The 15,273-nt window shown below is 40.5% G+C and overlaps 1 protein-coding gene across 1 annotated transcript in view; it reads right to left on the reverse strand.

Annotated features, from left to right (window-relative positions):
- The window catches only part of usp43a (ubiquitin specific peptidase 43a), a 96,394-nt gene that overhangs the window by 43,506 nt on the left and 37,615 nt on the right, over positions 1 to 15,273 (reverse strand). Inside the window, exons 3-4 of the mRNA XM_053418837.1 lie at positions 14,890 to 14,993; positions 890 to 982 (exon numbers count right to left, since the gene is read on the reverse strand). Of these exons, the coding sequence (XP_053274812.1) occupies positions 890 to 982; positions 14,890 to 14,993 (197 nt within the window). The remainder of the gene's footprint in view (positions 1 to 889; positions 983 to 14,889; positions 14,994 to 15,273) is intronic.

Here is a 15,273-nt window from a genome sequence, read left to right on the forward strand (position 1 = left end):
AGGACTCACGTTGCAAATTCAGGGTTAGTGCTGCGGAAGCCGTGCAGAGAGGATGCAGAGCAAAGGCGTCTGCATGTTTGAAGATAGGAGGATTCATCCAGCACTGGATGAAGGCAATTCGAGAAACTGGTGAAGTGATTAGAAACCTTTTTTTGGTTGTCTTTTCCTCTTTTTAGATATTTCATGGCAAGACCGAGACAGAGGGATTTACTTGGGACAAAATCCATTGAGGTTACCGGGTGCACTGTGGTCACTATGCCCCACAGTTAACTCATTCTAAACGGGTCTGAACACACAGGACTCCATCCACAAGAGCAAATCGATCCCCAACGCGATCATGTGACCCAAATCTAACATGAGGCTGAAGAGGACACATCCTGTCAATCTTCCTATATCATCCCATTTGAATTTTGTGCAGCATCTGTCGTGGTTAAAAAGGGAAACAGCACAGAAAGTCTTCGGTCATGAAATATTTATAACCAGCCTTTATCAATTCGATATGACCAGGGGCCGATACCTTAACAGTCAGAGTGTACTTCTGCAAATGCTTGGCTACACATGTGATCAAGTTTCCATCTGATACATGTCCTCTCATGGTGCATCTGTTTTGATCAATGGCTTTGTTCTACTTATTCACTGAGGCAAATCATTCTGCTCCATCGGGCAGTGGAAATGATCACATCCACTGGATATCACTGATATCAGGTGACAGCACCACACACCCAGAGCGTCAACTTCCCAGCAGCTAAGAAAAGTGTTCAACAGATATACTCAGACCACAGATCCACAGATGTGAAAACATAAAAGAATACCTTAAAACTGAGTTTGGTCAACAACAGCAAAAGTTCATTGTTCTAGTAAATAGGAGTTTGACTGTGTTATACATCACCTGGTTTGTCGTAGAGGGATCGGCAGGGAGATACATAAAAACGGGTCGAAGGTGTTGCTCTGCTTAAGGCAATGAGGGCACGTCAGAGAAGACCTGAAGAGAGATAGAGACAGAGAGAGCACATGTTAATCACCTGGACAAGTAGGACCTCAGCTCCAACATGAAGTGCCCTTCTGTGTGGAGTTAGCATGTTCTTCCCGTGTCTGTGTGAATTTTCTCAGACTTTCTTGCTTGCATGCAGGGGTGGATGGATGCATGGATGACCTCAGCTTACTCAGGTTAAGATGGTCTACATCCCTTTTCCAAATTGTTCCTGCTTTATTCAATTTGGGTATGAGTGGACATTATAGAAAACAAAACTTACACTTTACATGACACTTTACATTGCACAGATGGCTGGACAGACATGGGAGTCTCTAAATACCAAATCCCCACATGTACTCTTAAGTATTTTGAAAATGTGAAGTAGAAATGAACTGTCTTATGTGCTGCATAGTGATTAAATGGTGGTGGTGAAAACCAAGCACTGAAAGAGGACATCTGGACTGGGAACAGGGAAGCAAAGCAACAAAAGTGGGATGCTGTTCAAAATGTTTTGCACAGAACAAAAACACACTGCCTTAGGCAGGTGAGATACTGCAGCACATGAAAAGGTCTGCGTGCTATAGAACATACTGAGCTAGGAAGGAGAAGAGGAGGGAGAGATATGGAGAGAGAGGAAAAAAGAGAGGGCAGGTGAAGGAGATGGGTTTAGACAGAGGGAATGGTAACGAGAAAAGGTTCAACTGGAAACAAAGGGGAACAAAGATGAATGACACTAAAATGAAGGGCAGCAGATAACGGATATTGGAAACGCAGGGGAAACAAAAGGAGAGCAGAGACATGGAGATGAAGAGAAAGACAGCGAAGTGCAGGGCTCAGTGGGAGGACAGATTCAAAACGAACAGAAGGTTGGCAGCAGGACAGTTGAACTGGAAAAAAAACTAGAAAGCAGAAGCTGGGGGAGAGGGAGACACAGACAGGACCCGGTTATGGTCTCTGAGCTGAGCAGAAGAGAGCTGATCAGAGAGGAGGCATGACAAGATAAATACTGCTTATGGACATGGTTGTGTGTCTGTGTGTTTGAGCATAGATTGTTGCAGTGCAATCATCGTTAACATTATAACTACATATAATCACTGTAATATACAATACATTAGTTTCTGAGTACAACAATACCAGTTGTTTTTTTATAGCATCAAATAGAATCATTCCAACCAAACTAACTGGAAAAGCCTTTGGACAAACATCAGTGTGAAAAGATCTAGCATTAATGACAGAAGCCGTCTTTGAGGAAAATGTATTTGAGATGTATTTTGACCTTTCCATGTCCAATCCACTAACATGTAGGAGGCAGTATTTATGTCCTATAATGCAGCCAGCCACCAGGGGAGGGCGATAATAGTATTTTAAATTATACATCACTTCTCAAAACTAAGTTACAAAAGTGAGTGACAATAAAAAGAAACTCACGAGTGAAATACAAACAAACATTTAAGATAAATAAAAACACAGTCACTAAAGAATAAATAAAAGAATAAAAACACTAAACCTGTGACAAAAATGTAAGCACCACCACCCATTACAATAATAAAATCTATTATTATGTCAAATCGGGGAATACGGTCCAATAAAGCTTCTAACGGAGAAGTCATGCCGTCAAAGCTAATTATAAAAACAGTTTTATGACCATTTCTTGGCCAGATTATACTTTGTTTTGAATAAAAAGTGATACAAATAAATTGAATTGTTACCTTTGGACAAATAGGCTGGCTGTTTCCTTCTGTCGTCATGATAATCTGAGCCAACTGACTGCTAGCCATAATATTAGAACAGCGATAGGCTAACAAGCAGTTGTGTTGCTCGACAACACACTGGTGTTCTACAGCTCTAACCTGTGATTCAGTAAATATCAGAGTCCTTGTCTCAGTGATTCCTCATGTCTTCACTGCAAAGAGGATTGTGTGACGGAAACAAACATTGGCCTGACGCTGAAACAGAGTGAGGGACGGATGAGCAAATACAATAATATTCAGCTCTGACTACTTAATCCACAGAAAGGCTCCCTTCATGCAAGGAGAAGTCCCTTGTGTGGGTAAAGCTTCTTTTTATTCTATTTTAAGAAACCATGACCAGAGTCAGGCCTCAGACAACCTGTTGTTCTGGCCTAAACCTGACTGTAATCTGTAATCTAACCTTTTAATATGGCAATCACGTGAAAACAACACATTCAGTTTGTTCTCTTGTCACATAATCCTCTCAGTGCAGGAATGTAATCCTATTTCTCATCTGAGATAATTTGTTGTCATTCAGTTGCCTTCCATTAAAAATCATTGCATTTTCGTTTCTTGTTTGAAGCTTTGAAGTAACTTAACAAACATGGTTTATTTATCTCCGTCAGAGGGAAATCTTTTGTCCTTTATATGTTTAAACAAGCGCAACACTGCTGAGGTAGAAGTTTTTCATTAGTACTCTTATATAAATGAACTTTAAATAAAAAAAAAGTATGGATATACATTAGCTAGTTACTGTCCTTGTTGCAGTACTTTCTTTGCACTATAGTGACATTTATTTCTTGCTTGTATTTGATTCGTGGAGGAAACTGTTGCTTCCTAATGCTCTCTTCTCACTGGCAGCGTTAATACAGTGTCTGCACATGCATGTGTGCGTGTTGCCAGAGACAAGCTTGTCAAATGTACAAATACGCTGGAAACAACAACACAACAGTTTTCAAAGTCCACGTTCGTTTTCTCACTGTCAGTGTTCAGCCTGGTGCGCCATGACAGCCAGCCACAGGCTCACTAATGATGCCAGTTTGTAGTCAGTAAAACAGACTGACAGGCTGTACACACGCACACAAACACACACACCAAAGCTCTTTGCATAACCCTGAACTTCACATGTGCGTACAGCCCCCCAGCACACACAGGGCATAATTTAAAGAAGTTTAGTGGTGAGGCCCACAGTGTTTCTAGTCTGCAAGAATACACTGTTCAGCTGTCAAACCAAAGGAACATCACTCTTACATTTAGCCGATACGCAACACCACATTCTGCTGCTGACAGAACTCAACACAGACGAAAATATGCAAATACTCACTAAACTACCAAATATACACAAACCTGCTGCAAGCTGCTCAACTGAGATGCTTTGCAGCACAATACAGGGGATGATGTAAGAGATGCAGATGATGAAATGTAAGCAGCCCAAGAAGACAGAGATACATGTAATGTGATCTATGAAGTTATGATATACAGAAGATTCCTCCACTCCACTGGTTTTAATTTGTATTAATATTTTCTCCAATCAAAAGACTTTGCGACCCAGATGTGTGAATGTTTCAGGGGCAAACCTTTGCCTTCTGTCGTTTTAAAAAAAATTTTTTTGAGTTTTTATTTTAGGGGATCGCCTAAACCTGGGGTGGGCAAACTTTTTGACTCGCGGGCCACAATGGGTTCTAAAATTTGACAGAGGGGCCGAGCCAGGAACAGATGGATGGAGTATTTTTGTGAACTAATATAAATTACATGGAAAAATCATTACATGAAAGGATTTGGCCTTTAACCAGTAGCAAAGCATTTATTTGCAAGGCAATTTAACAAATACTCAGCCAACCTCTGAGCTGTAGCCACCCGTTCTTGCGTTGACTGCTTGCTAGCGTAGTTAGCATGCTTCGTAGCAAAGTGACGGCTGATGTTGTACTCTCTGCATATCAGACATACAGCTTTCGATTGGATTTCAGTGACAAAGTATTTTGTTGTCCACTCCGTGTTAAACAGTCGCCACTTATTGTCCACTTTTCGCTTCCTTGATCCGCTCATTTTAAAGAAGGGCTCACAGGGCAAAGCGAAAAAGTGAAGGGAGATCATGTGCCCTTTCGAGCCCTATACACCACACTCCCGGTCAAATTTAATTTAGCGGAGGCTTTTATCCAAAGCGTCTTACAATAAGTGCATTCAACCCAGAGGGTACAAACCCAGAACCACAAGAAGCAAGAAAGTACAATTTCTTAAAAAATAAAGCAAAACTACAAAGTGCTATAAGTAAGTGCCATTCAACTGCTACTAAATTGTTAGTTGTTTAGTTTAATATTTGGAAAAGTTCGGCGGGCCGGATTAAAGAGCCCACCGGGCCGTACTTTGCCCATGTCTGGCCTAAACCCTGCAAAACTTAAATGAGTGTTTAGTCTCTGTACTCATGACCTTATTCACGGTGTAAACAGTTTGCGCAGACAGCGATGGATGGAGGTGGAGACACTAACTTGCATGTAACTTTAAAAAAAGAGCGACTGAGGATGTGAGTTTTAAATTGTTGACGTTTCATAACTGTAGATAGCTTCATCTAGTTTCTCTTACGGCTGCCAAACACTTATTTCGGCAACTGGTTTTTATTTTAGTCTATCTTCACAACGATTTGTTTCTGCGAACTTTCTCTGCTCTTACACGTCACTTCCTGTCTCTGCCTCCTGCACCTGGTTGCTCCGCCTTTCGATTGAATAATGCAGAGGATTTGTTGCTGTTGTGAGTATGTCTGTGCAGAAAACCGCAAAATCTTGGTAAATTCCGAAGAATTGTTTTCCGGTCTCTACCCAGACTTTTTCACAGGGACTTGTCTGAGATCGGCTTTTGGTTCGTTGACGCCTCGTCCCTCAGTGGATTGTGGATTAATCTAATCCAGAAATCGGATTCTTCCTAGAACAATCTCAGATAACATCCTTACTGGCAAGACATACATATAAAAACAATGTTTTTCTTTTAACAGCAGTGAAAGAGATCAAGCAGCAAAATCTACTTCTGAACAGATATTTTGGGCAGCAGAGGAAACTGTGTTTAATGTTTTCACAGATACAGGGTGTTGAATAAGACGTTTCCCTAAAACATCTCCTTTATTGATAAATTGTATCTTTAGTCTTGTTTTTGCAGTGATAAGTAGATGATCAACCACTATTTTCATCCCAGTTATCATTAAGAAAATTAATACTGGTGCCATAAGGCAGATCCTAGTAGCACAAAGAAATCTTCAAGATCTTCTCAGTATCAAGATGTTTTTCAGCCAGGAATCGCTAAACTGAAAAACACACAGCAAACAGCAGCAGCAGACTTATTGATGGTTTTATTAAGCCCCCCCAAAAAACATGTGTATGAATCAATTCTTTACTAAATTAATTTCCTGCAGCCCGCTGTAAATGATGAATGATCAGGTGTGCAGAATACACATTTATAGCATCGACTGTTTTTAGTAAAACATCACTGACCATTCATCAGCCAGCCTCAGGCACATCCGGCTTCGGAACTTTTTGAGCAATTATCAATACTCCACATCTGATGATTCTAATGAAAGTACGCGAGTAAAGTGTGACGTTGTCTCTATGGATAAGAATCACTTTTATGTTTTAATAGAAGATGTTTGTTTGATCTTATTTCATCAATTAGTGAGGCTCTATTTTTACAGTGTAGTGAAAGAAAGATATTAAGAGCCTAAGTTATCCAAAAAGATTCTGTTTGTACACAAACCCAATGCTAGTTTTTAGCCACGATGAAGTAAACTGATATCAATGTACAGATAATTACATTTTGTCATTAAACACCCCAGCAAACCATGAGGTGCATATGTCACAGTTCTCCATACGTCAGTCTTCCTCCTGACACTGACAGAGACAGAGCCCAGAGAGTTAATCTTCTTCTGTCCGCCTGTCAATCAGTGTGTCACTGGCCATGGATTGGAGGGCACTCATCTCTCTCTATCAGAATATACAACTTCCTGTCAGGGGAAATTAACTCAGCTAAAGTGACTGATGAGACTCTCTCTCTCTCACACACACTCACACACACACACTCACGCACACACCCACGCACACACAATCTCTCTCGCATTCACTTTAGGAACATTCTCAGTGTCACCTTCATACTTAAGTTTCCTCCTTCCTGGATGAAACTAACTGACTAATTAACTTGGTGATAAATGGGTTCACGTCAGCTCGTTGAATAAGTAACAGCAGTTACCTGAGCACGTTGACATGTGTCAGGGTCGACGACAGAAGTCTGCATCGCAACAGTAGGATTTTACATCCAGGTTTTTCAGTGTAGAAGAAACAACGCAAAGCAGCGTTTTAGCAAGCGGGTGAATTGAAACATTTGAACTGCTTCTCATTCCCTCAGCCACTCTCTCATTTCCTTTATCTCTCGTGCTTTCCTTCTCATGCACTCTTGCTCTCGCTTAATTGCTTCATCATTTCTTGGTGTGCAGTGCTGGGACAGGCATTCACACGATTCTGTGACTCATCCTCATCGAGTTCTGAGGAGGGTTCTGACAGTTCTGCTGGAGGAATTAAAAAACAGCAATAAATACTAATGTCCCAAATCTCTAATATGATTATACATACAATGTATAGTGAGGGATTGGGACGGGGCCACTAAAGGCTTTTTAAATCGATCAGTGAGAGCCGTCAATAGCCAGACGCATCACCAGTCAGCTGATAGCGACGCCCCTCTGTGCTCCGTTACAACATTGCTTTGGAGGCAATGTTGTGAGTGAGTGAACTAATAATAAATACAGAGCAACCCACAGCTTTAATCAATGAGGATTTTGACACACAACGTTGTGCACTGTGAGAGCAGTTACAGTCGTAACAAATGAATAAAAAATAATCAATTTAAATGTAATTTAAAGTCAAATCTAGCAACATTTTGCAGGAGTTTCATGCTTTTAAATGAGTAAGACCAGTGTGTGTGAAGATCTTCCTCACAAACACTGTGTATTGCATAAATGGACAAAAAAATTCCATCAACACAAATCTGCTAAAATGACTTCAGCGTTCGCAACACAAAAAGGGAGAACAAGATCAAAGCGTTGTGGTAATGACTCGATAATGTTCTGCACTAACTGGCCAGCGCCCACTTCAAAGTCTGCTACTGGAGGGAGGCAGGTGGTATCAGCGGGTTGGGGAGTGGGGGGAGTGAGGCCGGGCCTGTAGAAAGCACTGTGGGTGGTGCAAAGCGTCAGAAATCAAAGTGAGGAAGGTCAATGTCGGCCCACATTTCCTGCAGCCACTCTTCTGTGAGGAGTGGGCCGATGGTTCTGAAAGGAAGACGCGAGCACATCTCAACCTGGCTGCATCTGCACATTTCTTTATGATGTATCAAGCCTTTAAAGAATCCAGTATAAAGACATATAATTGGTGGCGAGGAGGTGTCGTACTGGATATCCGTTTTTTTTTCTTGCATAAGAACCTTTAAAAGGTTTTGAGCTTTGCTTTGTGAAATATTGATTGTTTTCAGCTCTCAGCGCAACTTTCCAGGGACTAAAGAAAAAACAATGGGATTTCCTCACTTGCATGTACTTCAAAGGATCTCTCAATCTCAAAGTCATAATTTACTAGAGTTTCTGTCTCAAACCATTTACACTGCATTACACTAACTGTAAATCCTTTCACACTGAATCTGCCTCTAAATACAAACCACTGTGTCGGGGGGGGGGGGGGGGGGGACATCCACAACATTCTTGTTTGCCGAGATGGATGCCGGGGCGTTCTGCACGTCTCCTGTGCCATTAAAAATAGATGGTGCAAACTGAGAGTGACAGACGGAGGAGGGAGGGAGGCTTTGACAAAGACTCATTTAAACGCCGAGGCACAGCGCAGTGACTTGAGCACCGGCTCCCACATCAGCATCCCCACACCACAAGACAGCCCCGGCTCTAATCGCAAACATTTATTCAGATCAGACAACTCCACCAAAGGCCTCTGAGGAGCCTCTCTGTGAGATATAAAAAGAATCGGGAAGGAGAACGAGGGGAAGAAAGAGGGACCAACCAAGTGATACAGATAGAAAGAGAAGGGGAGAGGCCAGAGAGAAACGTAGATGCAGCCAGAAAACAAAAGAACAAAAATAACACACAGCAGGGATATGTCGTTCGTCCATATTTAGAGGCCATCGGACTCCAGTTACACCAAATAATGACATGCAGCTAAGAGGAGGTCAAGAGTAAAAGAGTGAAAAAAGAAGAGGAACAAGTCTCTGCTCTGACTTATACAGTGTGCAGACTAAATTCAGTCTGCAGAATAATGATATGAGAATACAATGTGAAGAACACACTGAGGAAAGCCAGGAGAGATAACAAAGTCCATACCACACAGTGAGTGTGTCCATTATTTATCAAATGTGAGTGAGTCACGCTGCCTCAGAACTCAGAGACAAATCAACACTCTGTTGTTTCAATTAGAGCAGCTTGTGTTTGCTGTGTGTTTTGCAGTGGATTGGATGGGGCTTTGTTTAGGTCTTGGATTAAAAAGCTAGAACCCGACAGATGACAATACAATGAAATTTAAGATTTAAAAAATGCGATCAGTCAATAAACAGTTGATTCTCAAGATATCATTATCAAACCCTTAAGACAAAGAGATGTAATTGAAGCATTGGTATTTTACAGATCAACCATACATTGCATTATAAATAACTATAAATAAAAAGAAAACACAAATACATATCAAATCGAGCTTGAATAAGAATCATGATTAGTTTTATGTACGACTTAATCTATTCTGCATTGTAAACATTTTTGTAAACACTGTATGGTGAGGAATGGAGGACATGTACGAAAATGTAAGGATCTTAATTTCTTCATGAAGTTGTGAAGTAGGCGGGGATATATATGTATATGTAAGATGTGTACAATAATGTAGCGTCTGACTACTAACAACCCTGTATAGGTTTCTATGGAAGAAGCTGTTGTTCCACAGTGGTACATACAGTTACTGACCAGACATCAAACCAATGCAGTGATTTATAATAAAAAATGTTTACACAATATAAAACTAAAGGTTCAGAAACTATGGTTTTAAGGCAACTTGTCCTCAGTATCTCAGAGAAAATATATCTTATGTAATGATGTGCTCTGTAAGATGAGATAAGATTAAACTAAATCATTCTAGTGTTGAGCTAAATGTACTTCTTAGAAATGAGGACAAACCGTATTTAATACAATTATATGAGTAAAGGTGTATGCATGTGGGCTTCCTTACTTTCTTTAGTCACAGAGTTTTAAAAGACCAAAATGAAAAAATATTCTGAATATAAAAAGCTAGTGCTGAAACAAGGGTGAGACTGTTTATCTAATAATAGATTGACAGAACAATCAATGTGCTGCAGATGTGATAATTAAATGTTTTAAATGAGCAAACAAGCTTTTTAAAGACTCAGGGCTGGGAAATAGCATTAATATAAATATACTGAATATACATTCTGAAAAAAAGGGCAACAATGAACAAATAAGGCAACAATGAAAATAAGAAGTGGAAATAATTTGAAATGACATGAGCAATGTAATAAACAAAAAACATGGTTCTCGGCACTTCACTCCATCTCATGCATCTCTTCATCATTAAGACACCAATTATAATATACATTAATATAATATACATACATTCAGATTGGAGAGTGTTAACTCCTGCTGCCACCAACATTTCACTCAGACAAGACCACCCAGGTTTAGGATTTTAAGATCTGCTACTGTATGTCTAATTTTAGTGGCGGAGCTTTAGTATATGGCTCAATGAACAAATGCACTTCGATATACCAGAGGATGAGTCTGGACTGAGTAGAAAGAACAAAGTGGGGTCAGACATGTAAACAAAATGTTCTCACCACGATAAAGCTTCCTGGGTCAGATTTTATTGCATGTTTACACTTACTTTTACAAGACATCAACCTTGAGTACACACTAGGATGTTTTTAATACCTTATATGTCATAGAAGTTTTTTTTTTAATGAATCCTTGGACTTTACATCCTTCTTTTTACAGATCTTTCTCGGACCCTAACCCTAAAAAGTTGTTTAAAGTGTTTGTGGCTCCAGAGGAAGCTGTTAATCAGTGTGGTAATTTGCCTGCATTTATGTGATAAAGGGACCATCAAACCACCGGGTGCAGATTATGCTTCAGTTTGTTGCTCGAAGACACTTTTGCATGTGGAAAACAAACTTCATCCACCAAGATCTACTGTAGTTGCCCCAATTTAAGGCTGTGTTGCTTGGGCCTGAAAACTGAAAATGAAGAAATCTGATTGGGGGCGGGGGGGCAAAATGTAGTGAGTGTACCAGACCAATGAAGGGTTAGCGTTTGCCGATGATCTCTGCTCTAGGCTAATGACTCAAGGCTATATTCACTGCTCCCATTAAAACACTGGATAACCAACCAAATTGTCAGCAATAAGACTTGCAGTGTGTGTAACATTAGCGCCAGTTTTTTACCAACAAGAAAGAAGAGTGGGTGGAATACAAGATACAATATTACTGGTTCTGCTGTATCGGTCATGTCCAGGTTAGGATCCACATACAGACGACACATAAGGACTGCTACACAAAGTCTCTCATTTAGGTATATGACTGTAAGAAAGGTAGTGGTATTAAAAAAAAGTAAAAAAGCACGGTCATCAAACATAACAGGGTAAATACATGAGGAAGAACACTGGCACTCACACAGATGACCTCACACGGAACTGACCAGACAAACTGGCAACAAGGAGGAAACAATGAGATCAATACACCTATAAACACGACATAGGTGAATCTAATCAAGTCGGGAGAAGTAATTCAACAAAGGACGGAAATAAACACATACAGTAAGTAAAGAACGAGAGACAATGACCTCGATGTCCAAAGACAAAACACTTATTTGACTTCGGATTAATGCTATGGACAATCTTGTGTTTGGACTTTGTTTTGTCCAGACACAAGATTGTCCATAGCAATAATCCAAAGTCAAATAAGGGTTTTCAAAATGGCTAAACATTCTACATGGGAAAGAATCAAGAAAGACAGTATCAAACAAGTCAAGCAGTGCTAAAGGTAAAAATCAATCAATCAATCAATCAATTGATTGATATCTCTTAACATCTGATCACAGAACAGAATTCTCTCACATTAGAGAGCTAATGTCACCTGTTTGCATTAATTTGTAATTTACTGCAGACTATAGAGAGTAGCAGGTTGTTGCCTCGAACTTGATTTCATTTACTTCGAATCGTCAAAGCCTATAGTGTAGTAAGACACCGCATGTGTATGAAACAATCCATTGTGAGTCCAACAATATGATCCACACAAAATAGAGTGCTCTAAAGTTTGCAGCACGTTGTACCGCGCCACCCACAACCTAACACACATCAGACAAGACGATTCTGGTGCTTTTCACACTGTTCTATTTAAAACGGCTCTGCGTTCTATAAACCCCCCATGTGATGGTGAAAGTCTTACAGAGGACCTGTTGTCCCTCACTAGTCCAGTAAGAAGCGTCTCCGGTGTCACTACCGGCCTCAGGAGGGATCACACCTCAGCACAGAGCCTCTTCAGCAGACACAAAGCAGTGATAGGATGCAGAGGCATGTTCGCTAATTACACCAGCTCGGTAATGATTGTGCGTGTGTGTGTGTGTAAAAACATGCCATACACGTCTCTCTGTTTGTCCACATACTTTATAAATGTGCGTGTTGGTAGCAAATACAGCTATTTATTCTCTCCACACACACGCAGCAGGGAGGGGTTTGGGCGTCTAGTGCTCATTACAGCAGGTCTCATAAAGGACAACAAAGACATTACATCGTCTGCACTCACAGCCACATAATAGAAACACAAAGAAATGCCCCTCTAAATATAGACTGAATTGTTCATGAAAAGAAAAGGAGGAGAGGGGACATTTGTTAAATGTGGGGAAACAGGTGTGTGAGTAAGTCTGGGGAAGATGCGTGTGTGCGTGGAGAGAACAGGATGTGTGTGTGTGCGTGCGTGCATGTGCGTGTGTGCGTGTGTGAGTGTGTGAGTGTTTGCATGAGATGTTTAAAGATGCAGTGGGTGCTTCCAGGGACTTTTGTTGTGAAAATTTCCCCCCAAGTGTTGTTGCTCTAATCAGCCAATTAACTGGCAGCTAATCTGATAATGACACATAACCACTCAGGTGTTTGTGTGTCTGTTTGTGTGTGTGTGAGAACAGTGTGAGAGACAACAGGGAAGAGTGAGAAAAAGAGCGTTTAGCCTACCACAGGGACACAGTCCAGTTCTAAACATTCAATCCATCATCCTTCAGTGAGGGAACGTCTCATCCCACGATTGAATGGCTGGTTAATCTTGCAGTGAGCTGTTCAATACAGTACATGTGTCGCAGGCTGGCCTTTTTTATTGATTGACTCACAAGCTAAACTGTGCAAGTCGACTATTTGTGTTCACCCAAGCACAACAAGTTGACTCTCTGGTGTGGCTGTGACGACGTGCCTCTATTCAGACTGTGTTTAAGTAAAAAAAGGTTTGGATGATTTGAGAGAATAGTTGCACTTATTCATTAGAGTTTAAGAAACTTACTGTTTTAGCTAAATGTCAAAGTCCCTTTAAGACTCTTTATATAACTGAGAATTCTAAACGCCAAAGATTTGAGTGATTGACTGAAAGGTCCACACAAAGGTGTTGTTGTCAACTGGCTGCTAAGAATATTTACTTAACACTCTTATATTTCAAGGGCCATTATGCACATCACTGATGGTACTGAAATGCATCCAACAAAACAGCAACATTACCTACACTGAAAAAGGATTCATCACAACTGAGGACTTTACTTTGAAAAAGGTGTTTAATTTGTGTGTTATAAAAATGCTTTTGTGAACCGGGAAACAATTTTCCTTTGTCAGTGTAGCACAAACTGCTGAATCAACCAGAGAGTAAGGGGATAAGTAAAGAACATTAGGCCTTTAACAGTGTATCAATAATAACATCTGGCATTTACATTGTGAATTCACACATGATTTACTGTGTCTATGGGTGTGTATGTATTTACTTATTCACTCATGTTCAAAAGTCGTGCCTGTTTAAGGTCAGGCTTTATTTTCCATTTTAGAAACTTCTCTACTGAACACAAAAACAAATTAACCTTTTCCTATTTGCCGCCTGGCTGAAACAAAGACAGGAATTTAATTGGAACAAGCTAGAGAACAAACTTTAGTCGGTCCTAATGTCAGGCACAGCAGGGTGGTGTCGAGGGGAAATGTCTACTCCAACAAACTGACAGACAAGCCCATCTACAACTGGAACCAAGAGCCGACTGCAAACAGACGCTTAAGCCGGTTCACTAAGAGTCCAGAGAGGTGAGTGAGCACGGACACAGTTCGTCACTCGGACACGTTGGAGACACCTGTCGTCAGCTGTCAACACCCGATCGATTCATCCACATTTCACAAACTGGAACAGCATTCAGGTATAGTTATTATATCTACTAGATTGCAGATTATTTGAAATCTACTCTGCCCCGAAAATGTTTAGAAAATATGAAAAATGTTCAGAATATAAAGGCTTAAAAGCTTTGCTCAATTTAGCTTTGGTAACATTTTGTATTTGTACTAGAGAATGAATGTTAAATCTGAGGTGAAAACTTGACTTCAGCCTTATCTCCTGAGTAAACATCCTCTGCCATGTGTGGCGACAAGGTTGCTGAAAGGTCTAGAGTCAGTTCCATTAGAGGCTCTATTAAACTTGAGAACCCATGTCTCTGACTTTCAGCTGTGAATTAAGTGGAGAGCCAGAAGCCCTTTCTAAAGATAAACCCCCTGAATCCATTGCAAGCCAGTCTGACCTACTTTCTCAAGCTACTGATTCTTATCCACAGGAGAGAAAATACATTCTCACCTGTGCTGAATACCTTTTCTCTTTAACGGAATGTGTTGTACTTGGTTTATTCAAACGCAACCTCAGGGCGTGAGGTGAAGTGCCCAGTAGAATCAGGTGCAAGCTGCAACATTGATGAGGATAGTTCCTCAATTTTGTCTCCATCCTACTTCTTACTCTGAGCTTTGAGTTACAAGCGTTTGACAGAAATTCCTTATGCAGCCGGTAAAACACCAGTATGACACTTAATGTCCACCACACGATGGACAATCAGCCATTTAGACCACACATCTGAAACATCTGAGCTGTTTATATCCCTCTCACCTGTACTGAGCCTGGAAGTGTTCCTGGACAAAACTGTGTCGACCCCGAGGCTGCTGTGTACTGGCTGAACTGGGACTGGAAGAATCCTCCACTGGACTGGGTCCCTGCAGATAAATGAACCCAAGGGAAAAAATATAAACACATGGTATTTACTTCAACTTTTAAGAATCATTTGCAAAGACACAAATTATCATTATCAGATTATCATTCCCAGTTTTATATTTATAAAGGCACGAGCATACTAAATGCAATTTAAGCTGCAGCAGAAAAGATATTGTATTTAGAAATGTGTTCAGGCTGCGTGCACAGTGAATCCTTATTTGTTTTATTCCCTTTGCCCAAATTCATTTCAGGAGCCTGATATGTAACTGACATAAGATTGTT

The sequence above is a fragment of the Pleuronectes platessa genome, chromosome 3, assembly GCF_947347685.1.
Source record: "Pleuronectes platessa chromosome 3, fPlePla1.1, whole genome shotgun sequence".
Classification (NCBI taxonomy): domain Eukaryota; kingdom Metazoa; phylum Chordata; class Actinopteri; order Pleuronectiformes; family Pleuronectidae; genus Pleuronectes; species Pleuronectes platessa.